Source organism: Megachile rotundata, chromosome 12 (assembly GCF_050947335.1).
Source record: "Megachile rotundata isolate GNS110a chromosome 12, iyMegRotu1, whole genome shotgun sequence".
Taxonomy (NCBI): Eukaryota; Metazoa; Arthropoda; class Insecta; order Hymenoptera; family Megachilidae; genus Megachile; species Megachile rotundata.
Window position 1 is genome coordinate 11079443 of NC_134994.1, and position 27999 is coordinate 11107441.

General features: G+C 43.2%; 2 protein-coding genes across 2 annotated transcripts in view; both read left to right on the forward strand.

Annotated features, from left to right (window-relative positions):
- LOC100876425 (LIM domain only protein 3) overlaps nt 1-27999 on the forward strand; it is a 190215-nt gene that overhangs the window by 39191 nt on the left and 123025 nt on the right. The window lies entirely within an intron of this gene.
- Nucleotides 8-27996, forward strand: LOC100876537 (LIM domain only protein 3). The gene is made up of 5 exons (XM_012282810.2): nt 8-310; nt 16341-16452; nt 16633-16896; nt 25064-25304; nt 25977-27996. Exons 2-5 carry the CDS (start codon nt 16364-16366, stop codon nt 26130-26132), a joined length of 750 nt encoding a protein of 249 aa, XP_012138200.1. The 5' UTR covers nt 8-310; nt 16341-16363; the 3' UTR covers nt 26133-27996.

The window sequence follows — 27999 nt, forward strand, 5'->3', positions numbered from 1 at the left end:
TGCCGCGGTCGCACGCGGTACTCGGCAGTTTACAACCGACCGCCGATCAGGCGGTTTCGTGAGCTCCGTTGCTTGCTCTGGTCGGTTCAAGGTGTTCAGACGCGGGATGTCCCGTTTTGTCTCGGAGTAAACAGATATATCCGATCGAGATCTGATTCGCATGTTCCGATTTGATGGCGAGGCCTACGCGAATGTCAAACAGTGAACGTTGTTCTGTGCAGTTGGTGTAGTGTCACGTGACGGAGGGTATACGAAGAGTGCACGGTACAAGGTGTTCGGAGAAGCTGGCTCGTACTTTGCGGATTGGCAGGTAAATTTCGATAAAATCGTTTATTTACAATACCTCGATTGCATGTAACGTGACGGGGATTGTCAGACGGTGTGACAGCCGATGCAGCTGCAGCGAGTAATAAAACGTGTAATTGAAATTTTAAGGCTGTCATTTAACGGCGCTACATTTGAACGACGTTGAATCGATTATATTTCGCATACCGATACTTGTGTGTACGAATGTTGTTGATCTGATACCTGATGTTGGTGATCAGGTGCTGACTTTACCCCTTCAAGGACACCGCATTTACTACAACAGTATCACTCTAATAGTGTTAGACTGATTAGATACAGGCTTATTTACTAGAAGAGTTTTGAATTTCCTAAAAGTATACACCTGAAGACAATTGTTTCTGTATAACGTCCAAAGTGATAGCAATTCTATTTATATAGATTATTAGAATTATATTTTTATTTAAGACATGTAGCAAATGTACCGGTATGTTCAGTTTTAAATTCAAGTACAGTCGTGTTTATGTGTTAACGCTTTCAGAATGTGACAGAAATTAGGTCGTTTCTTTTTCAAACCGAATAAAAATTCTGATCGTCTGATTCTTTCCAGTCGCTTTAAAATTATTATGAAACTCCGTGTAATCGGATTTGCGCGCCAAAGCCGACAGTCAAAAAATCGCGAGAGAGACAAAATGAAGGATGACTTCTAAAATCTCTCTTTCTACGATTCGCGTATTTCGCTTTAATATTTAATCACCAGTGTGGACCTCGTTAAAGTCGTCTAAGTCGACGCGATCGTATGGTTGCCGTTAACGATACCGATTCCTTAGAAGCGTACTTAATCTGCATCCCGTAAAATGCTGGCACATTGTTCCAGTAAGTTTCGCAGCATGAGGTGGCGCTCGATCAGCGTGGTCTCGCGGTAGCGGGAATTTTTCAATCAACCGTCAGAATTATCATGCGAAACGTGACATTTTGCCGGGTATCGCGTTTATAAAGCGTATAATGTCGCCGTTATTACGAATGGAATACCGGTCATTCGCTTTAATGACGCTGAAACGCTGCCAACCGATGCTTATCGCCCGCCACGTAAACTCGCGAACAAAAAAATTTCATTCACCGTTTCTGACGCGCGAGGGCCATGAATTATCGAATAAAAAGCTGTACACTCGTCTCGACGTGGAATTCTAAATTATTGCGTTACCTTTTTCATGATTCGATCAATTTTCAAATTCGAAAAGCACGATCTTTGAAATTTCTAGGTCTAGAAATTTGTAGATCTTCAAGTTTTGTGTTCTTGCACTTTCAGATATTCGAACCCCTAAATTCTTGAATTCTCCTAAGTTCCCAAACTCTCAAATCTCTACATTTCTTTTTTCCTAATTTTGTCCATCGATCCTAGACACCCAAATCCTCAAATTTCGCTGTCCAAAATGTCCCAACTCTTCAGAGTCCAAATTGTTTAAATTCATAAGTCTCTGACTTCCCAAATTACCAAACGAGGGAGTCATTCTCCAAACCTAATAGCAAAATTCCAAGATGCAGTAGATCAAATTTGGCGCGGAGAATTAGTAAATTTTTTGGCGGAAGGGGTGCGTGCATCGACCGTTTCGGTTAGTCACAAATGCAAGAGAGATATTCGGTCGTTTGAATTTCAATAATTGGTGCCAGTTTTAGTAGCGACGGCGGTCTCGTTAGTCGTCCTCCCGAACGGAGTGACTTAATTATTTCGTTTGAAGTCCACGGGGAAAGGGAAAGAGCGGCCGCGAGAGAGAAAGAGAAGAGGCTTTTGGACGGTGCACAGACGAGCGATCGCCTGTGTGGAGGTATGCTCCGTGAGCGCACAAATAAATTGAGAAAACTGGAGCGAGGGAGACGGTCGAGCGAGGCAAACGTTTATTTTACACCGACAAATTGGTGCGGCTAATTAGCTCCGGCTAAAAGCAGAAGTATGACCGTGACGTTGCTCCTCGTGTCGCGTCGATGTCGCTGTTGTTGTTGCTGTCGTTTGCAACGTGGCCGTTGCAACACGACGCACGACTCGCGGCAATTGTCTCTTTTAGTCGGTTCTTCCTTTTAGTCGCGCAAATTGAATCGGGGTTATCCAATGAACCGCGATAATGGCGCAATTAATATTTATTTCGATCGTTTCTTCCCGATCGCTTACGGTACGCTTCCTGGAGGAAATTATAAGGAACCATGGTGTGGCGATATAATTTAATAATGCCGGCCACACGTAATGTCTTTCGACACGCGTCAGCGATAATTCCGAGGCGAATGTCCAATAAAAAGCCACTTTGCCCGATCGAAATATCAAATGTAATCCTCTTAAGTTGGGTGCACCGGTCGAACGTGTATCTCCGGGACTGACCATCGTAACCTATCCTTTTCTTACCCTCGATCCTTCTCTTTCTAACCTTCTTTCTTTTATCTCTTTCTTCCACTCGTTGCGAACCGTTCGTTTTTCCTCCTCGTCCCGTACACGCGATCCACCCGCGCGCGAGCTTCTAAGTTAACTTCTATCCCCTCGCTCGCTCCCCTTTCCCATCCAGAGGCGTTGCTTTTACGGCGATTGAAGCTTCCCATGGGTCCTTGGGCATTCCGCCAGGTGGCAGTGCCGCGTCCTTCTGGGCGTCGGCCCCCAATATTCCATTTACAAGATTTTTCAAACAACTCCTACTATCCTCCGCTGGTACAGTCTCCCTCACAACCTAACACATTCCCCAATTTCAATAATACATTGGATGAAACCTTGCACAGCTTCCGTAATTACCACTCTGTTGCTACACTTTCCACGAGCCTCACATATTGGCGAAACAAAAACTAGCTTTCAAATTATCAATCAAATTATGAAGAAGAAAAATTCAAATCACATTTGCAGAATTTCTTTCTCAAACATTTTACTTTACCCATAAATTTTATTTATAAATCAGCAGTTTTATCAGCAAATGTATTTATATACATATGCAGTATATAAATTATACATATACATATACAGTATCTAAAGCACTGAAACATGAAGATGATGTGTAAGATGATTAGTATAATAGTTTTGATGTGTATTTTGTAACAGTAGAGATTATGCGACTTTTTAGAGTTATTTTTGAAACATACACGCAAGTATCCGGTCTAATTTTTAACGCTACGGAGAGGGTTGAAGTGGGCGGACTAGAAGCGCACGCGAACGGGAATATAATTAACCCCGAACTTTAATTCGTTTCGTTCACCACGGCGCAGTGGTTGCGACTCGATAAGGCAATCGGGGGTAAAACGAATTTCGGGGGTCGATTCGCCCCTGGAAGATCGGCTCGCGAGAGGGTAGTTTCCGCACGGTTTGAGCGCGCGTTTAATCGAAGCGCGGTCGCGACTCGCAATATCGTTGTCCCCTCTCTGATCATTAAAGAACCATTTGCAGTTGCACCGATGCCGACCGACGTTGAATAATTAACCGGCCACCGACTAAAATCGATTCATTAATTAATAAAGCGGCTACGTTCGCTTCTACTAATAACACCGGTCCACAATTGAATAGAGATCGCGTTCATTAACTGTCCCGTGTACTATTAGCAGTGGTTGCGGTACATTACCATCGAATCGAATCAACCGGGCTGAATGATCGAGTTCGCGGGTCGATAAACAATTTTTTGAAGAAAAACTTCTGTGGTCGACGCTCGGCGACGATGCGGTTCCATCCAATTTTACCTTTAACCGGATACATTTACAAATTCCAGGTTTATTCGTTTATTGTATGGTCAATTTTTGGATCATTAACATTTGGGTGATTCCCAAATTTCTGGGTTGGATGTTTCATTCTCAAATTTTCTGAATTTTCAAGTTTTTAAGTTAGGGAACTTATGGATTCGGGAGGGTGGAAATTTAGAATACTGAGAATTTGGAGAGTTGAGAGTTTGGGAATTTAGAAATTTGTGAGCTTGGCAATTTGGAAATTTGGGAATACTGAATTTGGTGGATTTAGAAATTGTGGAATTTGGAGTTTGAGGATTTGGAAATTTACAAATTTAAAAGCTTGGAAATTTGGAAATTTACAAATCCTCAAACTCCAAATTCCACAATTTCTGAATCCACTAAATTCCAAACTGCTAAGCTCTCAAATTTCTAAATTCCTAAACTCTCAACTCTTCAAATTCTCAATATTCTAAATTTCCACCCCCCGAATCCACAAGTTCCCTAACTTCTCAGCCCCACATCCCCACATCCCCAAATATCTCAAACCTTCAAATCCTCAAAAATCTCAAATTTAAAAAAATTCCAAACCACGAATTTCCAAGCCTCCAAGCTCCCACCCCTAACAGGTACAAAACTCCACAATTTGTTTTTATTTTCTCGGATCGTTTGAGCGTGCATCGAGAGGGTGATTCGCGGTATAGGGTGAGCTTCCGCGCCCTAAACCGCGAACAATGAGGGCCCGTTTCGTGTCACCGGTCTAAAAAGACTTTGTTCCTTTTGTTAAACGTTTCTCCCATCTCCCGACACGGCCTCGCTATCGGCGTCGCGCGACTCTCGGTCTCTTCGTGCTGCGAATTTTCTTCTCCGCTTCCGGACGTCCCGAACAAACGAACGGAGAAGAAACTTCTTCCTCCGTCGAATCTCTCTCTCTCGCACTGTCTTCTCTCCGTCTCTCTTGCCCGTGGTCGTTGCTCGACCGTGCCAGCTATTGGCCAAGGATATCTTTCGATTATCAAGACCATCCGTAGCTACCGCCTTAGCCGACCGGGCGCCGTTGTCTTCTCGGCTCTTTCAATTAATGTTTTGATTGATTTCGGACCCTTGCCCGGAGGCCGAGCCGCCCCTTCCGGCTCCTTCGATCTTGAACGCCCGAAAGATCCTGCCGTACTTGCCACGCTCCCGCCATCGATCTTCATATTTACCTTTTATGCTTTCATTGTCTCCTTTATTTAGTTCCGCTATTTACCGAGGATTATTCGTACGTGGCGGTAACAAGGTCACTTGTAGACTACTTTTGTCAAAATTCGGATTCCGTGTGTGGGTCATTTAGATACGTTGTGTCATAGGTACGTTGTGTTGTCTAAATAGGTACATTGCGTTATTAACGTGCCTTAAGAATAGTAATGGTGGGTAGAGTGATGTGTCTTTGAAAATGCATACAAGTGACACGGTGATATATCTCACATGTGGATACCTAGGAATGCGCCAATTTGGAAATTTAGAAACTTCGACATCTGGGAATCTGATTTGCAAACTTGAAAATTGGGAAAATTTGGGGTTTAACTCGTAAGTTTGAGAAACTGCGAACTGAAAAGTTGAGAAACTGAAAAAGTGAAGATTTAGTTTAAAATTTGCGAGTCGAGAAAAAGGAAAATAGTGTATAGGTCAGACAAGTAGAATGAAATCGTGGGTGGTCAGACAAACCGAACAGTCGATACAGTTACAAAAGTACACAACATTTAAGTTCTACTTCCAAATAAAAACTAAGATCTATAACAAGCATGCATATTAAAACTGTGACTTGTGAAAGATCTTTTTAAATATTCTCAAGTACATGATCTACATATCAGGAGGCGTTTTAGGTAAATGAGATTTATTTGCATAAGACTTTTGAGTTTTTCTAACAGCCGTACCGTGGACAACTGTGGGTGTCGATACTGGTCGGACAAGTATTATCAGCAATCGAGAAAATGAAATATAAACTGCTATCGATTAAGCGAAATAAAAGTCGGGAACAGGTAGTATAATCTTACGAGTGGAATATGGTAATTCTTTCTGGAACAAGTAATAGAGATACTGGAATGGTTGATTGAATCCGGTTTAGATAAATCGTCGGTGCGGAATAGTGCAATGGGAATATCAATACTAACAGCGTTATAGCGAGTTAGACGTAGTTAGGTCTATCAGGAACAAGTTAAATACAGTTAGCGCTGGACTGTAACTTTGGTTCAGGTCATAACACGAACTAAATAAAGTTCTTCCCTTACTGGGGCGAGCTATCCCTTTTCTGGATCTACTTGTTTGAATAACCGTTCAATGGTCTGTCTCAGAAATTCTGTATTTCATTTCTGAGTTACGATATTTGTCTTTATTCTTGGGTAGCCTGGTGATCATTGAATGACATTTTTACAATCAAATATAAAATCTAAAATTTTATTTAAAATTTCGTGAAACTACTTTAAATATTTTAACATCTTATCACATATACATGTTAACCATCCCATATCTTATCACATGTCATACTTGTTCGTATGCCATCTCAAGTATGTCCCAACGTATCTTTAAGACGTATAACTTTTTCTTCAGACAAAAATCTACTCAGCTTAAACTCGCAAGAATTTACAAAATTTGCAAATAAAATTGATATTAAAAATTCGTCCTCAAGTCCCCACAAAAAGTACAATCAGTACATAACTTCATCGAGGGGATAAAAAAACGCGATTCGTTTAAGATTGTAGATCTCCCAGGAAAAGTTGGTCGCAAATTAGCCAGATTCGGTAGTGCCGGATCGAGGTAAATCAAAGAACGAGCGATTTAAAGCGATTGGAGAAACGGTCGGATAACCGATAGCCACAGTTTTCTCCCGGATTAACCGAGACTTCCGTTTCCGGTGTACGTGCTGCATCCACAGGGCGAATGGACCCCCTGCGGAGGGTTGTTTGGCAACGTACGAGGAGGAGGCGGCGACGCCGCAGACGGCGGCCGACCGCCGCCGTCACGACGATCCGGCCACAGTCGCTAGACGGTCGCTTGAATCGGTGTTATACCGGTGGCTGTTTTATTGCGAGATTTGCGGCGTGGCCTCTCCGTGTAACAAGACTTACTGAGATCTTAATAGAATCTGAGACCGACCCCCTCTCGACGAGTCCCGTAGCAACGAGTAACGCCGTTCTTCGAGTCCCGTTCTCTGACTCTCTCTTATTTTCTTTCTCCTCGCTTTCTTTCGTTCGGTGCCCTTCTCCGCTCGAAGAAAGATGGAAGGGGAAGGGAGTTGACCTCGGCGCTGCATCCCTCTATCAGGAAAAGGGGTGCTTATTCTAAGCGTATATAAGAGGGGGCCCGGGGTGGGCTGAACGGTGATTTATGAATATTGCCTACCGAGAAAAGTGTATCGCGTCGATTTTACCTCGAACGACTTTGAAGCGGTACGAACTTTTCGCCATAACATTCTTGTCGTTCCGATTAGCGATCGCCGTAATGGAAAAGATACGGAAAACGATCGAAATTAACGCTTCACTGATTTCTTTCACGTAACTATTTTTGGGAGCGTTGCGTTATGTCGTCTACGTGTCGCCACGCGGTTATGTATTCTAACAGCGCTAATCTACAGCGCGTGCGAAATCGATATGTAACGATGAACGCGTGTTAAATCGATATGCATCAAATTACCACGAGTTAAATCGCCACGCAGATAATCACGCGTTAGATCGCCATGCGTCAGTTTGCCACGTGGATCGTAACGCGCCAGTTAACCTCGCGTCAGACTACCACGCGCCAGTTAACTGTTCGCCAGATCGCCACGCGCCAAATAACTACTCGATCGCTATATGCCAGTTCACGTGTTTGCTTCCATATGTTTACTATGTATTGTGATGTTAACGTAGCAGTTAACTACCTGTTAGATTGCCACACGCAAGGTTACTTATCAGAGTATCACACGTTAGATCTGTGTCAGAGTATTCACGTTAATGTTAGATAATTTTAGTTAATGTTAGTGTTAGTTAGGACATCACATAAGAATATCACAAGATCGTCGTACGCCAGATCGCTCGTTAGCTCACACGTCCGATAACTGCCCGTTAGATTCCTACTCTCGTTCCATCTCCTCATTCTAAAGAACTCTAAAGCTCGTCAATGTCCTATCAAAGACTTTTTAAACGTACTTCCCGTTCTTTTTACTCATCTACAAAATCACGTGCAAATGAGAAATGGTAGCTGCGAGGAATATCGATCGCGGTGTCGATTGAACGATGGCAGAGATTATGCAGCCGCGAGTTGGTATTCTTCGCCAGAGGTACGTAATTAATTTGCTGTTTTATCGCGTTGCATCGACTATTAATTATGAAGCGGGAACGCGGCGAAATGAATGGTCCTTCGGTCGACAATAGAGAAAGCTTATTAATAAATATGACCGGTGCGAGGCGCGTACCTTGGCCGCGTGGCGCGATAATGACAATCGCGAAATTCGAAACACGTGTCTCTGTGTCATCGGGTCGACCACTTCCTCGCGTGAACGGAATATTCAGCGGGCGTTTTATAGCGCAAATATTTTGCCCGACTTCGAACAGTAAACATCACGTTCGCCGGCGATCCGAAAGGCGATCAACAAATCCGGTGGCTCTACGCTAATAAACTTCGACTCGTCTCTATCGTCACGTGGTTACCACATTACTTTCAAGGTTAATTTTTAATCTTTTCGTATTTCTGTACGAGTCATCTGGTTAGCATTGTCTCTTCATAAGGGTTCAGGACTATAGGAGAGAGTTTCAGGGCCTATTAGAGCTAACTGCTGTTTGTAATCATAAATTGAATGAACAAATTTGAGATAGTCACTTCATTCGTTTCATAACTTCTGCAATGTTAATATCATTAATAGTATGTTACTATACAATGAAGAGAGATTAATAATATATAATAAAGAAAAATTTTGTTCAATTGAAAATTGTTAATGTCTAAGAGATAAAAGTGTTGTAAAACGGGTTAAATGTTCGGCATGAATTTTTCCGCGGTGTTTCGAAAATGGCCACTTTTTAACATTCTCCTTGCCATCCGAGGCATCGTCGGAACGAAAATAAGTTTAAATTGAATTCTGCTCTCCCCTATCCGCGTCGACATCCACGCGCATCCGTTTGCCATCTATCCCCATGTTCTTCATTCCATCGAATTCTATTTTGCTTTCCACCACCGACAACCCCCTTGTTGTCTCGATATATCGCGGTCGTCGTTCGCGAAAGCCTCAAACAAGAAATCATTCTTATTGATATTAGATGCAATCTACGAAAGTGGAAAATAAGCCGCAAACGAATAAGAAGCGCAATGAAAAGAATTGAAAATTGAACGCCGAGACTATTATCTCTTTATCGTTCTTTAATACGATCCTTTTCCTCCGTTCTCTCTTTTCCGCCCGGTTCGCAGCCGCCGTCCCGTTAATTCAATTGAGACCAAATAAACAGACGAGCTCTCCGCGCTGTAAAATTTTACCTCGCAGCCGGCGATAATCGTTAACCGGCTAATTATCGAGAAGCTTCGAAAATATCTGGTCACGCGCGAAGATGGCAACGCTGGCACGCGTACCGGAGAGAAAGATAAGGATATTTTATAACGAGCTCGCTACGAAGACAGCACTGTCGCCACGGTTGCCTGCGCATATAACGGCAGGATCGAGAAGAGATCTGTCTCCCCAGGAAGCTTGTTAGGCGTCGGCGAGCTCCGCTATCTTCTAATTGGCGATATAATGATTCTGAAGGATGGAATACCATGGTCCTGAAGGGGCCGAGGAGCACTCTACTCCGTACCTTCCCTTGTTAGGGGTGAAATTAAAATTTGGCTCTACCTTCCCCTTCTTCTTCGCTCACTCTCTCTTTCTTCGCCACTGTTACGTTATATCTTCCTCCTTTCCCACTCTACTTACATTGGCGTAACTAGGATTTTTGTCCCACGACAGGTGTCTCTTATTCGTCGCGCATCCACGTCAAGCATATCGAAATTTCACAATTTTTACTGTCGAAGTTTTATGACTTATTTAACACAAAATTTTGTAATTTAGGTGCTCGAGAATTTGGGGTGCAGATGTTAAGATAGTCGGTAGGTTAGGAATTTAAAAATTTGCAGCATAGAAAAAATTGGATTTGAAGGTTCAGAGATTTTAAAATTATAGAATTTGATACAGAAATCTGGAGACATAGAGCTTGAATATTTATAACAGAGAAATATATTAAAGCTTGATATGAACAATTGTAACTAGTTCTTAAAAATATCAAGAAGAATTAAAATTATAATGTGCGAGTCGATACAAAGTGAAGTCTACATTTGAGATGTCAGGCCTATCCCTAGTTACGCCAATGTCTATTCACCTCTTGCAGTTTCGTCTTGAGTCTCTTCCTCTCCCTGCTGCTGCTCTTCTTGCCCCTGGTGGCTTCGTTACGCGGTCGCTGTGAAATTTATACGTCTTCTCGTCGTAGAGATTCGTTCGCGACTGTGGGACGCGTTGTTCCGATTTCGAGGACCTTTCTCAGGACGAAAGCTGCTCGTCGAGGCTCGCTCGACTGCGTTTGTTAACCGCTGTTCCGTCATTCCCGTTTCCCACTTGCGAATCGTCATTAAAAGACAGGCAACGGATTCTTGATCTCCGACGAAACCGCGACAGTCTCTCGCGTCGAAGAAAATTTCGAGACGCCGTTGTAATTGGGTCAATTAAAGGCGTTTTCTTGGCGTCGTTTAATTGGACGGTAAGAGATTTCGTTTTATATCTCCGGTAACTATGAGCGGAGAAATCAACGGCTGCGAGGCCGTAGTTGAACGTCGATGCTTAATTAAACGTTAATTTGGTGTACGAGCGGTGAACACTGTATACGAGGCAGCTGCGAGGGGGGTAGTAGCAGGGGCGAAATTAAGGCTCGCCGGTTGATTCGAATTCTCCTTGAGAAATTTCCTTTCCCCAGGAACGCCCTTCGGTGCGCTCTCTAGTAGTTACTAAACTGGTCGTCTCAATTAGCGAAACTTGCAACTACGTTACCGACTTCCAATTAGTCATAGGTTGCAAACTGTATCGCGCGTTTACTGGAGCAAAACTAATAACTTCTAGACCATGAAATACACGCACAGATACGATGCAAATTAGTGGGTGCACGGCTGGCGGACGTTTATGAAATACTTGGCCCGAGAAAAATTTCGGAGCCCGGTAAACCGAAATAAAACTTAACGCCCAGTAACAGGTATCCGAAGTACAATCCGAACTTCTCGACAATCTCCAGTAATCGGATTTTAACTGATCCTGACCGAGTATTCTAGTATCTAGAATCTAGTATCTTAATCTCGAATATGTGTCAGCTACCGCAGTATTACGATTTATTCGTTAAATAAATAAGAGTGCTCCATTTCCGAGGAATCGGGTAAATGTGGCATAGAATGTCTAGGAGTCGAAAAAGGTCGAGGAACTCTTTAGACCCTCTTGCATTAAGAGAGCAGTATGTCACCGATGTTTTTCGGAGGAGGCGGTAGGAAGCGCGTGGGCAAGATACCGATTTTTTCCCGCGCCAAAGTTCAACGTTCCGCGAGGCGAAAGGAGACGCAAAATGGTGCGCGCGTGTTTGTGCGCGCGTGTCTCGATAGCGTAGTGTCGGCGTACACGAACGACGTCGATCTCGGCGAATTTACGAAGGCCCTTGTCGCGCGGCTGATAGTTACAGGCCTGGTCTCAATTAGTAGAACTTACGTCGCTAGGGTCCAATTAGACGTAGGCTAGAAACTACACCCTGTTTGCTCAAGTTCGCCGTACCTGTGCACCACCGTCCGACGTCGGATGGGGTTGCCGCCCGTCCTGCCAGCTACCGAGCCCGTTGAAGGTGTCTTTTTCCTACGCTAATGACTAATTAGCAGCCTCTCCACTTCACAGTATAATGACACGGGATACAGCCTTGAGCCGTCGGCTGGGATCATTATTAAGCCCCGAAATTGCAGTCGTGCCTGCCGCCCCGTGTTACGCGCCGCACCGCACCCTGTCCTATACTTTGCTCTATCCTGCGCTATATTCCCCCGATCCCCCTTAACTCGTCGCGTATCACCCTTGCCTCTTCGTTTCGCTACGAAGCTCGATCCACCACCGGCTCGAAGGACACGCAGCAAGATGCGGAACGTGACTCGACGAGGACGAGGGTGCGTTTCCATCTTCCTGTTCGAGTCCCTCTTTTTTAACTACATTCGCCACGCAACTTCCCTCGGTTTTTTATTCTACTCGCTCTTTTCCTTCTTCACTAACCTTTTGTTCGCTGCTGAGGATTGCTCCCGGGAAATGGAGAAATTTTGATCTTGGGATCTGGGGATTAGAGACTTGGATTTATTTGGATGTTTGAGAAGTTTGGGAATCGCGGAGAACAGGATTTACGAATTTTAGGGGTTTTGGGGTTGAAAGAGAAAATTTGGAAATTTGTGCAGTCAAAAATTAGGCGTTCAAGGACTTGAGGCTTCAGAAACTTGTTTAGGGACCTCAGAATTTAGGAACACAGATGTGGATGTTTGTGTAGGTTCAAAAATTCAGAACTTAGGAAGTTAAAAATTAAGATTGTTCAAATTACAAAATTATCTAAGGCATTGAACCACAAAATCTTACCACATACAGTATACTTGCCCATGTCTCGCCGTTTACGACCGATCGAAGTTTTAGCGTCCAGTTATTTGTCGTCCGCGATATCCAATATGATCCGGCGTTATCGTAAGACGCGGCCGATGAACGTTAGATAAAATGAAATTAATTCCGTCGATTTACCGCGGCATTATACGGCGTTGCGTATCGGTGGTCGATTTGTCGGAGCCCCTCGAACAAAAATTCCAAGGGTGGTCGCGTAAAATCGTTCTCGCGCAAGAAACGACTTAGCCGAGGGGGTGGACCGTGTCTCGAACGTAACGCAATCGTAAATTGAAAAGTTGATTTATGGCGGGACCGTGTTACGGTGGTTTCGAACACGATACGGAGAGGGTATTTCGTCGTTTCCGGCGCAGACTGTCTTTCGGTTGAAGTAACCCGTAGCGAATCGGTTGCACGGCTGAAACGCGTGGGTATCGACGAATCGGCGACGGACACGACTTTTTATTCGGTCAATATAAGAGGCACCCTTGCGAGATTACGAAACTGCCCTAACAGCAATATGGGATAACCTGGGCAGTCTCGTGTCCCGGATCGCCGGTCCGCCTCGTCCTGGGATACGCTGTCGCTTAGGACAGGGCTGGCTGCCGGCTGGTTTAATAAAAATGTCAAATATAAAGTAGCCGGCGGGGACGGACGTTTAGGAAATAAATAAATGTAAAAGAACCGAGAGAGAAGGAAAGAGGAGAAGGGTGGAGGGTCGTTGGAGGGCGGCCGTGTGTGGAGGTGGAAGTATTATTCGAAAGACCGAGACGAATTTGTCCGTACGTAAGAGAATGGCCTCTGCATAATATTACGGGGCTTGGAAACGACGACGAGATTCTATCCACCGATTCTGACTGTATACAATCCTGGTCCGCACTTTAACTTTTTATGGAACCGTTTTTACGCTGCTGGACTCGCGCAGAAATGTTAAATTGATTTACATAACGTATCGCGTTACAGTCTGCACGAAACGCGATCATTTTCTGCCAAAAATTAAAATTAGAATTTCTCCGTTTTTAAAAAGCGATCAGGTTTTCAACGTAATTAAATTTTTCATTATTTTCGCGTTAAAATTTATTCTTATTGATATTTTCATGGCGCGTAGCACTTTTATGTATGCAATTAAACGTGCACGTATTAAATGATTCTTCGGTATCAATTTCCTCGGAAACAAAATCTGATAGGGAAAAAAGTTGTCTTTCAGGTTTTAAATTACTTACCCATGTAGAATCACCGGGTTTTTACTTGTACCGCTAGTTACACGACACCCTCTATTTTCGCGTTCAAAGAAGGGTTCGAGTTTACGCGTTGAAGTTCGTTTATCTCGACACTGTAATTTTCATCCTTGTTAACCGTCATGGCGAAAATAAACTTCAGATATTCTCACCTACACCGCGTTTCCCTTGTTCCAACTTCTATATATTTCCACGCGTTGAAACATGGACATGCAATTAAGAATCGGCCGGTACTTGTCCGGATTCCCGCGCGCTGAGGGAGCCCGTTTAATTGCGTCCAGCGTCGAAGCAATTAAGCAAGTAATTTCACACGTATCCCTTATCCGTTGAAACTCAATATTTCGTAGCTGTTCGCGAATCGAATACGTGTACAACCCAGTGCAATGCTGGCTTCCTTTAGATAAGAACTGCCGAAGGGGTTCTTACACCATTTACTTCCGATTTTCGGACGTTAAAACGTTCAATTTATCTTTACTTACAATTTTTTCATTTTCCAAAAGAAAGTTTCTACAATTTTATTATTCTAAGTTTAACTGTAAAATTCTTATACCGACAGATTTCTCTGAATCCCAAGTTATAGAACCCAGTTCCCAAATCTCTAAATATCAGACTTTTCAATTATCTGAAATTGCCCAAAATTTCTAAAATAATTGAATGTCGAGAAGCCTAAATCTGTGGAGAAGAGTATCAATGAAAGGAGAAGGGACCACCCACCACAAACGAAAGTAGTTAAAGTCGTTAGAGGAAGACAGGTAAAGTAGGAACAAAAAAAAGGAAAATAAATCCAGAGAAAAAATGGAGCGCACAGATCGTTTGACGAATCACGAGGCGCCTCTTGGATAGTGACGTAGGTGGGGCACGCTAAGAGGGGGGCCAAGGGGTTACGAGGCAGAGGGATGATGTTTTTTTCCTCCGCGGCGCCTCTTTAATTTGCCCTCCAATTAACGGACGGGGTCCTATTTGAAAAATACCTGCCACGAGGGCTGGCAATTATACTCCTTCCTCTTTTTTTTGCGCCACGAGCGCGTTATTAGCGCTATCCGTCGTTCCTCTTGCTCCTCCTCGACCCCTGTGTTCCTACCCTCCTTTCGCTCCCATCCACCGCCTACCCACACCTTCCTCTCCCCCTTTTTTTTCACGTCGAGCCGTGTTCCTCTTCGTTCCCACCATCCGTCCCTGTCCAACTACCCCCGGCCTCACTCTGTCACCCCCGTTCTTCGCGCGCGTGTGGCCGCGTTCGCGTATCCGTTCTCGGGGTTGTACGGGTTCTACGTGCATCGCAAAGCGCGCGAGTGTGCCGGTGAACCCGGGAGGAGGACACACGACGGGCCTGCACGGCAGCGAGAGGGTGAGAGAGGAGATACAAACGGTCGGAAGAGGGAGGAAACAGAGAAAGAGGCAGAGAAGGCAAGAGGGATGGAGTGACGGGGGTGGTGGCGAGTTAGAGGAGTGGCGTTTATAACTCGTGCCCGGGTCTCCGAGCTTTGAGAAGGCCAATTAGCAGCATAAAGCTACAGCTCGGCCCCGGGGCGGAGGATGTTTGTATGTAATAATGGATTGTTACTCAAAGTATCCGGCTAATTAATTAAGCCTCCGCGCCTCGCCGAGCACCCACTCACCATTTTAGCCGGCCACCCTCCTCCCTCTCCTCCTCCTTTCCTCGAATCGCCTTTAGAACGCGCTCGTTCCTGCGAATACGCTCCTCCCTGTGTTCCTCTCTCCGTACTTTGCCGCTTTTCACCGCGCGCGGACCCGCGTCCTACGTTCGAACGGTTCCCGCGATCGATCCCCTTGCTTCCCGTCGATCTTTCGAACCTGTTCGAATTTTCGACTCGCATAATTAAAACCCGCTGACTAAACTATTTCGAACCTTTGCTTTATTTAAGTATATTCCAAGAATTTTCACTATCTCTTATGATATTAACCCTTTGCACCATGACTTATTTGTGCGTCAGTCAGAACTGACTAATTACAGCTACAATATTAAAACAGTCAAACAAATTTGAAATGTTATGTCAATATGTTATTATGCAATCGTTGACTATGTAAATTATAATTGGACTTAAACTTCAAATTGAAGCGTATTAAAAATTCGAGTAAAATAGATCACGGCCGAAGTACGAGTGCGTCACGAGTCAGACTCGTCAAAATAGTGCAAAGGGTTAACATGTAAATGTATGATAATTTTGTCACGTCACAGTCTCCGTGATCGAACGATCCGAATTCCCAAAATTTCCAAAGAAATTTTAAAGACCAAGATTACGAAGGTTCCAAGTGTCCGGGGCTCTGAAAGTGTCCATTCGATCCTGAACAGTCAACTAGTATTTAGCACGAAGCGTGTTTAATGTCGATTCGTCGCAGAAGACGAGCTCGAGAGGATTTGGCAAGCGTCGACGGACAACCGGTCCAATTAACGCGGATCATTATTGCGCGTTGTCCGCGCAGCGGCGGTAGACACGATTTATAGCGCGGCGAATTTAACGAGTCCCCGTTTCTTTTGCGTGTTGCAGACGGCGTACCAGCCGAAATCACGATGACGATGGACGTGAGCAAGTCGGAGCCGAGTAAAAATGGCACCACACAACAGGAATGCGCTGGCTGTGGAAAAACGATCACTGAAAGGTGAGCCGCGAACCGTGTCCAATCGCTTTTGCATTTGCCACTTCCGTTGCCGTATACGTGCACGCAGCGATGCAACGAACGGCTAACGAAAAGAGCAAAGAGCAAAAATCGCGACACAACAAGTTGGAGGATGATAATCACGCTGGTCGGTAAGAACGAAAACTATGGTCGGTTCTTCAGGTATCTCCTCAAGGCCTTGGACCTGTACTGGCACGAGGATTGTCTGAAGTGCGGGTGTTGCGAGTGTAGGTTAGGAGAGGTCGGTTCTACTCTGTATACCAAGGCCAACCTTATCCTCTGCAAGAGGGACTACCTCAGGCTGTTCGGTAACACGGGAAACTGCGCGGCTTGCAACAAACACATACCCGCGTTCGAGATGGTCATGAAAGCCAGGACGAATGTTTATCATCTCGACTGTTTTGCATGTCAGCAGTGCACTCATCGGTAAGTTTAACTATTTAATGCTCTACGTTAATTTATTGAAAATACTCTATCCTTTGTCCACCCTTTCACAACACCATTATTCAAATTCTCCTTTGCATACCAATTTTACTTTCAATTATTTTATCTTATACTGAAATGCAACAGATAGCTTATTTTAAAGGACCGTGCCCCTAAGATACGTCTAAGATATAAGATACTTCTTTATAAAATACTTCAAGTTCTGCAGAGTGAAAATTATTGAGAGGTTGTTTGATTTTATGTACAACAGATATCAGTTGCTATATACAGGATGTATGAAGATTATTGGGAGGTTGTTTGGCTAACTTCATGTACAACGAGCATTTCACGACTTTCAATTATTTTATTTTATACTAGAATGCAACAGATAGGTTATTTTAAAGGACCGTCTCCCTAGGATACGTCTAAGATATAAGATACTTTATAAAATACTTCAAGTTCTGCAGAGTGAAAATTATTGGGGTATTGTTTGACTAACTTCATGTACAACAGGCAGTTACTATATACAGAATGTATGAAGATTATTGGGAGGTTGTTTGACTACTTTCATGTACAACAGGCATCAGTTGCTATATGCAGAATGTATGAAGATTATTGGGAGGTAGTTTGACTAACTTCATATACAACAGACAGTTGCTATATACAGAACGTATGAAGATTATTGGGAGGTTGTTTGACTAACTTCATGTACAACAGGCAGTTACTATATACAAAGTGTATGAAGATTATTGGGAGGTTGTTTGACTAATTTCGTATACAACAGACAGTTGCTATATACAGAACGTATGAAGATTATTGGGAGGTTGTTTGACTAACTTCATGTACAACAGGCAGTTGCTATATACAGAACGTATGAAGATTATTGGGAGGTTGTTTAACTAACTTCATATATAACAGGCAGTTGCTATATACAGAATGTATGAAGATTATTGGAAGGTTGTTTGACTAACTTCATATACAACAGGCAGTTGCTATATACAGAACGTATGAAGATTATTGGGAGGTTGTTTGACTAACTTCATGTACAACAAGCAGTTGCTATATACAGGGTGTATGAAGATAAATTATATGACAATTGGGAGACATGTTGAAAAAATATTTAAAAATCTTGCTAGTAATTTGACTGAATGTCAGTACGGAATTCCGCGATTTTCCTCGTTCCGCGGTGAAAAGCAATGGGAAGAGAGAAAGGCGATCGCGCATGCAAAAGTAACAACGAGGGGGGCGGGCGAAGGTAGGATGCAGAGAAATACAGGGGACGAAAGGAAAGAAGCGAGTACTGGTTTGCGAGACACAGTCCACTCGGGAGTTGCTTTACAGGTCAGCTGGGAAATCACCCTCTACTCTATCCGTCGCGACCTCTCTTCCTCCGCTTGCGCCAGCATTCTACGCAGGAGGAGGCTAACTTCTCGTTCCGTTATTCCCGTTACCGTGTCCCACCCCTCCGCTCGCCCCGTGACCCCGACCCCTGAGACCAGTTATGTAATTATCTGGATACTGCTGACATTTTTGTATCATATTGCTCCTCGCAGGCGGCCGAGACGGTCCCTAAATGCCAAATAGCTCGCGACTTTTCGTTTTCTCGCGATTCTACCCTTTCAACAATCTCTGAAATAGCAACCCTCCGTTCATGTTTTATTAAAGTCCCGTAATTTGCTGAAGATTCACCACCTGACGCGTAAATTACGGACATCGAGTAATTGCAGGGACGCGGAATTTTATTGCCTCGCGATATCGTCTCGCGTGTTGGGATCACCGGCCGGCGAGACAATGCGAAGTCGCCCGGAAGAGCCGGCAAGAAATCGAGAAAGAAGGATACGAAAGGTCGGTGGGTGGAGCGTAGCTCCGGGGGTTGAAAATCGAGAAGAACGAGCCGCGTTTGAAAGCGGTCAATGTAAAACGGCGAAACTATGGAACTGTGGCGAAGCACAATGCCGGCTTATTGACGAAACGAGAAAGGTTTTCGGGTAGTCGGCGGGCAGAAGCGAGTTGGCAACGAGTCTAGGGTATAAGGGGTGCGAAAGAGATAAAGCAAAGTGGCGGACGAGGTCGGCCAACGCGGAGGGGAGCGAAACGGAACGGTAGAATGTAGTTTGGAGCCAATAACAGTGGCTCGTCCAGGCGTGCGACAAACGTTGTACAGCTTCTCAAACAATGCGAACAAAAGAGCATCAATTTTACGTTTTTATCGCGTGGCATTGTCTATCTTCGACAATGGGTCGGCGAACGGGCAGCGGCGGAGCCACGCCGGTATGCCCAAGGCATCGTCGCGTTCAGCCTGGCACAACCGACTTCAACGGAATCAACGAAAACCTGCTTTTGTCTCGTAATTCACCGCCTCCACCCCGTCCCCCTGCCCCTCTCTGTACACGCGTGCGACATTCTTGCGGTCCGATGAAAGCTTTTGCGACGAGAGCTGGCACGATAGCCTCCACGATTGCCCGTTTTTCGTCGACCCGGGTATTTAACTCGGCTTTCGTACTGCCCTAGGTCGAGACCTCATTTTTATTATACTTCGATTATACGTTTTCATCGCTTCTTATGATGTTTGAACATTTGCACAAAGATCTTTTATTATTTACACGAATTTTGGTCTGGTATTCTTGGTGTCTTTCTTTAAATTTATAGGTAACTAAGATTTACAAATTTCGACAGCATATAAAGTACATCAAATGCATAAAAAATTTATAAGATTATAATACAGTCATATATTCTTTTGGAATGAAACAGTCATGTAAATGAAAATGAAGTACAGCATGATTAGTATGATTATTAATGAATGAAATAATTAAATTTAACTCGTGAATTTATACATAATATAAATATGTACATTGCATAAATTTATGCTCCTGCATACCGAGTACTGTTTCCCGCGTACTGAGAACCGCTGCTCAACAAGTATATCTAGAAAGAGTTATTCTTTGGAACCGTGTAAAAAGAAATCGACTGCCAAATCTTTCTCCCTTTTAAATAACTGGCTGACAAAAATTATCATAAAAATAATATATCAGTTAAAGAAACTCCGTATGTTAACTTTCAAGGTTATGTAATATTTTTATTGACAATGCACCTCAAACTCAAGGACTGAAAAATTATATAGTTTTTTATTATTACATAAAAGACAATTGTTCTTCCCATTGTTGTAAAAGTCCGATCGAAAGTTTCCCAACAAACGAACTGATTCAACTTGCCCGTCGATTTGGCGGATTTAGATATTACCCTCGGTCGAGGGATCGTTTCCAATTATTTCGCCGGTAAAAAACGAGCGGCTGAACTCGAGGAGGGCAATTATACGCGGGGCGCCGCGACGTGTAACGCGACGACTTAGAGTTTGCAATTAAACAGCAACAATTACACGGGGTAACTTTAGACTGTAATAACACAGAATAAAGGGTTGCCTAGCCTACCACCCTCCTGGTTAGAGGATGATTTACCGATCCAATTAGATATCTCTCTCTCACGCTCTCTCTCTCGTGTTCTCTCTTTCCCTCGAGCACCCATACTCGCCACCGGAATACGCGTCCCCTCAACGCTTCTTCGATCCTCTCCAGAAGACGTCCGGTCAAATTTAACGACCGCCCACTTAATACCCTCACCGACTACAAATTACAGTTTGCCGCCGTGCCGTCGCTAATTCGATGTTCCCCTAATTCTTCATACTCGCGCATATCGGACCGTATCGGCTAAAACGTGACCAATTATTCTCATCAAATTGAAACTTCTTTTTCAGGGATTCTACTCTCTGTTCACTTATCGTTTACTCTTATAGTTACATTTACTTACAGTTGACCAAAAATAACTTACTTCTATTTAAAAATTAAGTAACTGTTCATTGTTCATTCAGACCTTTGGTCTTTTGAAATAGATCTGCTCAGACTTACATGTCCAGGTACTAATATTTAGTAGTAGGAATTTGAAGATCTACATAATATCTCCATATATATATTGAAGTCTAGAGCATCATGATGACTGCAGATGTATCTGTTGCCCAGATATTCATTGATCTAAAAATCTACGAATTCAGAATGAAGATGTAGAGATTTAAAGATGAAAGAGTTGTAAGGATCCTGAAATAAGAAGTACTCGTTATTTATCCAGCGCAATTTGCCCGATTCCCTGATTCGTAGTCATCGAGGAAACGCGTCTCATCATACTCGCAAAACAAATTAAACCGGTAACGATGCTCGGGGTCACCCTCCACCTCCGTACGCGATCGCGAGAGCGCAGCGGATGCAAATTTTATTCAAGAAACCTGTGTCCCTTCAAAGAAAGGATTCACAGAGGCGAGCGTCGGTGAATGTTTTATTTCGCAGGAGCCGGCCGGCTCTGAAAGAACGTTACAACTGCACCAGCCTCGAACACGTCCCGTAAAGTGACTCTTAACGGGGTCACGCATTGGCACCGGTTATTTTATTTATTTATTCGTAGTTGACCTCGCTTCCTGTCCGTTCTCTCCGTCTCTTCCGTACGTTTCCAACGGGACCTGCTATCCGATTTTTCTCCAATCCTCGGACGTCTCGGTCCTTCTGGGTTTCGCAAAGCCGGGTGACCCTCGTTAAACATTCAACCGAGTTATCTGAGAGGACCTCTCTTCTCGCTAGATTGAAATTTTCTATGCGCACTCCATCTCTCTCGGTGATTTTTTTTCTGTTACTCCGTGTACTGCGGTCGCGGTCAGTTAATATTTCAGCCGATGCGGCCCACCGCGATGGCTGCGCATCGAAAGGTTGCAGTTAGGGTTGCATCCTTGCCATCAGTTTCATGCTACCTGTTCTTTTTAAATTACAAATAAAATAGATATCCTATGTCTTGTTTATGAATTTTCATTCGTAATCACCCTACCATCATCCCCACCATCAGTTTCATGCTACAACCTGTTCTTTTTAAATTACAAATAAAATAGATATCCTACATCTTATTTATAAATTTTCATTCGTAATTACCCTACCGTCATCCCCACCATCAGTTTCATGCTACAACCTGTTCTTTTTAAATTACAAATAAAATAGATATCCTACATCTTATTTATGAATTTTCATTTATAATCACCTTACCATCATCCCCACCATCAGTTTCATGCTACCTGTTCTTTTTAAATTACAAATAAAGTAGATATCCTATATCTTATTTATGAGTTTTCATTCGTAATCACCCTACCATCATCCCCACCATCAGTTTCATGCTATCTGTCCTTTTTAAATTACAAATAAAATAGATATCCTACATCTTATTTATGAATTTTCATTCGTAATCACCCTACCATCATCCCCACCATCAGTTTCATGCCACCTGTTCTTTTTAAATTACAAAAGAAATAGATATCCCACATCTTATTTATGAATTTTCATTCGTAATCGCACCCTCAAGTTTATGTACTGGAGAAAGCTTGCAAATGTAACTCAATGTTTTCTGTTTGAATTGCCTCGAGAATTACATCGTAATGGCGCATGTAACAGACGATACGAGAATTTATTTCGATACAATAACAGGTATATTCAGCCGCAAAGTGCATCAACAAGCGTACAATTTCACAACGCATTCGTTTCTCGGATAGTCTGAACCGAAGCAGATACTCGCGTAACAGCGATCCAACAGAATTATCATGTTGCACGAGTGCACTCGTTCCAGGAACTCTCTATTATGATCACGCGAATAATGCCGAGTTGATCCTGGTCCTCTAATTCTCGCGACCGGTGCAGCTGTCTGTCCCGACACGATACCAGCTCGCGATACACGCAGATTTTCCACTTTTATCTAGCGTTTTCGAGCTGTACGCTCCAGGGTACAATCGAATCCTCTCTATTAGCTTTCCACTCCATTGTTGGACAAACAACGAAAAGAATTTAATATTTTCACTTCGCGTTTAAACACGCGCGAAAATTTACAAATTTTTGGTATATGTACCTTTATGAATTTTTTACCTTTCATTTTCTCGCATTTTTCATCCCTTAATTTACGGATTAACTAATTATTTCGTTTGTAAGCTTGGCAAAAGAGTCAGTTTCTATATCTTTACATTTTCAATTTTTTAGTTTGTAAATTTTTAAATTAAACTTCTATAAATCTCTAAACTGTAAAACTCTTAGACCAGCAAATTGATTTTCTGAATTTTTTCATTTTTAAACTTGAAAATGTCAAATATCTATGGACCTCCAAGACGTGTACATCACAGCCCCTGAGTAACGTCCTTGGCGGACACTTGAGCCCATAGGTTAGGCACCCATATTAAACACGAATTGAGAGTAAAATCTCCCTATTGCGACAAAATAAATTTCGTGATAGACAAAATTCGGTACAAAAATAGAATACGTACAATATCTGTCTTCCGCTAGCAAGTAGCTCCTCATCCCTCAATTTGCACGACTTCTGCAGGTCGTTGATCCCCTTCCAAGAAGCGACCTCCCAAGGTATAGATTTCTCAAAGCGCACAAAGTGCACAATCTCGAGCGATTTAGCCGATAGGCAAATTGGCATAGAGAACACCTTGAGAGACCGTGGGGAGATGGTGCGTTGAAAACGAACAGAGAGCAGAAAGCAGCAGGTGACGGTCAGCTGAATAACAGTAGAGACGAGAGAGAGGGACAGAGGGCTGGAAGTGGCAGAAGGGACGGGCGAGAGAGAAGGTACGAGGATCGGAGTACAGCGTCATTTAGCAGACGACGCGTATAATGGGGGAAACGAGCGAAACCCGGTATAAGCTATGCTCACCGGCAACGGCCGCTCGCAACGCGATAATTCTATTTGCCGTACGATTATGAGAGTATCTACCTCGAACCAGACTCTGCCGCTCTCGTATTTCGCTCTCGTATTTCCTACCGGGATCAAAGCGGATGTGAGACCGCTCGCGGACAGAAGCCCGATAATAATTATTTGTCCGACACGTTGCGATACGCTCGTTATCCACCGCTCGTACAGGCTACCCTTTTACCATTGTGTTTTTTTTTTACTTCCCCATTTTTTTTCGTCGCGATCAACCGATTATCGACGCGGCTCGCCGGCGGTCTATCCTCCGGGGTAGTCGATTTTTTTTTGTAATTTTTCTGCGAATTAAAATGATCGCTCTTTGTGGCTTTGGAGGGGAAATATTTTGGGCGCTATCTGGGGTTGTCAGGGATTTTGGACTGGAAGTTTTGGAGACACCAATTTTGGAATATTTTAGTTTTCAAGCTTCTTGATTTCTTAGGAAGGTTCTATAGTTATCTACTTCTGAAGATTCACGATTTTCATATTTGGAATTTGTGCATCTTCAAATTGTTACACTATCAAGTTTCTAAAGTTTCATATTCTATTACCAAAAGTTCGTATATCTAAATTTTCCAATCTTCAAATTCATAAATTAGAAACATTGCAAGAGAAACTTGAGTTACAAACATTCCAAGAGAGACTTGAATTACAAACATTCCAAGAGAGACTTGAATTAGAAATATTTCAAGAGAGACTTGAATTACAAACATTTCAAGAGAGACTTCAATTACAAACATTTCAAGAGAGACCTAAATTACAAACATTCCAAGATAGACTAGAGTTACAAACATTTCAAGAGAGACTTCAATTACAAACATTCCAAGAGAGACTTGAATTAGAAACATTTCAAGAGAGACTTCAATTACAAACATTCCAAGAAAGACTAAAGTTACAAACATTTTAAGAGAGACCTAAATTACAAACATTCCATGAAAGACTAGAATTACAAACATTTCAAGAGAGACTTCAATTACAAACATTCCAAGAGAGACTAGAATTATAAACATTTCATGAGAGACTTCAATTACAAACATTCCAAAAGAGACTAGAATTACAAACATTTCAAGAGAGACTAGAGTTACAAACATTTCAAGAGAGACTTCAATTACAAACATTTCAAGAGAGACTTGAATTACAAACACTTCAAGAGAGACTTCAATTACAAACATTTCAAGAGAGACTTGAATTACAAACATTCCAAGAGCGACTTCAATTAAAAACATTCCAAAATTCCTAAATTTCCAAGAGCGTCCATATCCAAGTTCTTAAGTTCCTTAAATTCAGTGAATTTAAAAAGTGTAAAGGAGTAATTGCGTTGAACGGTAAGCCCGACGGTAAGGGTATTGAAGCGACAGATGAGACTACGAGCGAACTGAAAACACAATACCCCCGGTTCTGATTCCAGGTTTTGCGTGGGTGATCGATTCTATCTGTGCGAGAACAAAATCCTGTGCGAGTACGACTACGAGGAGAGGCTCGCGTTCGCCAATATGTCACTACAAACACCCGCCTCGCTGGCGTACATCAAAAGGCAACTGCCTCCAACACCGACACCGCCTGGGCAGAACATGCATCCGGGTCACAATCCGCTGCAACCTCATCAGGGACTTGGCCAGTCGGTGGGTCAACATAATCACGTGTCGAACGTAAGTTAAGAGATTGACAACGTTTGGAGCCTTTCACGATACATACGCGCGTAAAAGCGTCCGATGACGAGCGGGTCGCGTTTTAATCGAAAACGCTGATAGAAAGCTTTAGAGCGTTTGAAAAGAATCACGTTTTGCTAAATTTAGACGTTTACGTCTGTGATTAAGGCTTTTTTGGATTTTCTGTCATTTCTGACTCTTTGTAAGGTAATTCCAAAGCTGGTGATTAATGTTGAAGAGGTTTTATTTTTGTATATTTCAGTCTGCATTAATTATTGCTTTTAAAGACCAAGTAAAGCTTTTATAAGCTAATTGTTTTAAGCTAGCGTTCTTTTAAAACTAGTGTTACGTGATTTTAAACCTGTAATTAAATTGTGCTTATGTTCTTACTGTTCTTATGACTTCGGACTCGTAAAGTTTTATGGACCTTTTCGAAATGTGTATAATTACGAGTGCACGAAATGGTCTCTGAAAGAAGGGTGTTCGTACACATATGTAGGGAGAATTTCAAAGAATTAAGATAGGTTACATCTCGGGAATAATTCAATAATATCCGAACAGTCTTCCACAATCGTGATATTGAAAGCTTGACAGGAAAGGGGTATAAAAAGCAAAGAGAATGTATATCGGTGAGATGTTCTTATAACTGAGAAGGTGATTTTATGGCTGCAGGGTCAAATGTCGGGGGGTACGCCAACGGTGAACGGAACGGCGATAGGGGTCGGTGGTCCTCGAGCTCCGGGGGACATGAACAACAACGGTTTATCGGGTCCAGCACTAGGACCAGTGAAGCCACCACCGATGTCTATGCAAGCTCCGACCAGCTGAAACGAGGTGTCACCCCCCTTGAAGAAGCTCAGATGTCTCAGCGGCTATTGAGGCTGGAACGAAGAGAACAGGAGAGGCTGTAACGCGTCGTGGCCAAGTGAACACGAATACCGCGTGGAGGAGAGTGATTGACAGACACATATATTATATACACACACACCCACACGAAAAACACAAATATGCACGGGGGGTGGTCGTTCGCAACGAACGAAAGATAAAAGAGAAATGGATCCGACCTCCGTGAAGAATCTCGAGGACGCTTCCGGGCGATCGAACGATTTCGGGAGGTTGGGGAATTAATCACTGTGATCGCGAAATATATATGAATAAATTTATGGATGACATGTTGACGGTAGGACATGGAACGTGATATCGTGCACGTGTGCACGCACACGGATAGACGGACATCTTGTAATATACGGTACAACATGTAACGATAAACTAGGCGATTTATGTAAGATATATTTCTGGAGGGAGGATGAAGCGTGTGCGTGCGAAGGCGAGAAAGGGAGAGAGCGAATGGGGCAGAGTTTTCTTGTAAATAGCTGTTGTATCGTCGACTCTGCTAAAAAAAAACGAAGACTATCAGTATACGCAGACCAATCGATGATTTCTACTCGCGATTCGTCTCTATTAGCTCGATCGAGAAACCGCAAAGACTGTCGATAAGGTGAATCTCGATCGTCGATGCTCGTTCGCGACTTCGATCGCGAGGACGACGAATCTACGACCTTTCGAAAAACTCGGTATACGAATGACCCGAGCAATGGCGCACCCGATGGCTGATACCAAAGATTAACGATGTAAGTTCTCGATGCCCCTCGGGAGCGAGCTGGCTTCTTTGGATTTCACATTCGTTGCTCACTAATATAGTCGTTTCGCAGTTTTCTCTAACTGAGTGTAGGCTCTCCTTGGACGCTTCTTACAAAATCAAGTACCAACTTGAGATTTCCAATTACATTTTCAAGCTGTTACACTTCTGAATTTCTATATCACCGAATCTGAAAGTGCTACAATATTTAAAATTTCTAAATTTCTAAATATTTAAATCAGCATCCCTCAAGTCTTCAAATTCTTGAACATCCAATTACTGGACCTTCTAAATCCTTAACCTTCGACTCTCAAATCCTCGAATCCCAAAATTCCTAAATTTCCAAACATTTAAATAAAAAAATATACCGAGGTAAAATATTCTTGCTATTTCGCCAAGTTTCCTAGAAGAGCCTACACTCCTCCTTCACCCCCAGCTCGCAAAGAGGGGCTTAGTCCGCGGCTTTACGCTTTAACGCCAAAAAGATGCATCGGAACAAGCGGGTGAACAAGAAGAGAATCGAGGAAAATAAACGGTGACGTGGATACCAAAAGACGGCTGACTATCCGATAACGCGTGCGCTGATAAACGATCCGAATCACCGACGAAGCGTGTCGCAAAACCGCCACGGGTCGCGCAGACTCGCAACGACGTGGCAAATTTGTCTGATCGTTAATGTATCTTTCCCTTTTTGCCCTTTTCGATCGGGAGATTTGCCCGCGAGTTGCGAATTTATCGCGCGCGGCCCGGATCCGAAACCACCGAATCGATTAAGTACAAAAGATATTTACGCGAAGAGAGGATGCGCTTGTGAGCAAGATGGCCGACGTATAGCACGAGAGTGAGAGGGAGGGAGAGACAGAAAGTGTAACGAGCGATCTACGCTCCGAGCGCCAGAAACGCGAACACTCTTTCCTCTTTTTTTATCCATCTGTATATAAATATCATTTATTAGCGCACTACTAATATATTTACGAACCGCCTCTATAGGGGCCCCATTACTACCGAGAAAATATAACATTCTTATAAATACAACAACACGATGAGTTTCAACGG

Coding starts and splice junctions, on each gene's coding strand:
- LOC100876537 (XM_012282810.2), top strand. CDS start 16,364: ATGACGATGGACGTGAGCAAGTCGGAGCCGAGTAAAAATGGCACCACA. Junction 16,453..16,632: donor GGAAAAACGATCACTGAAAG/GTGAGCCGCGAA, acceptor TCGGTTCTTCAG/GTATCTCCTCAAGGCCTTGG. Junction 25,305..25,976: donor AACATAATCACGTGTCGAAC/GTAAGTTAAGAG, acceptor TTATGGCTGCAG/GGTCAAATGTCGGGGGGTAC.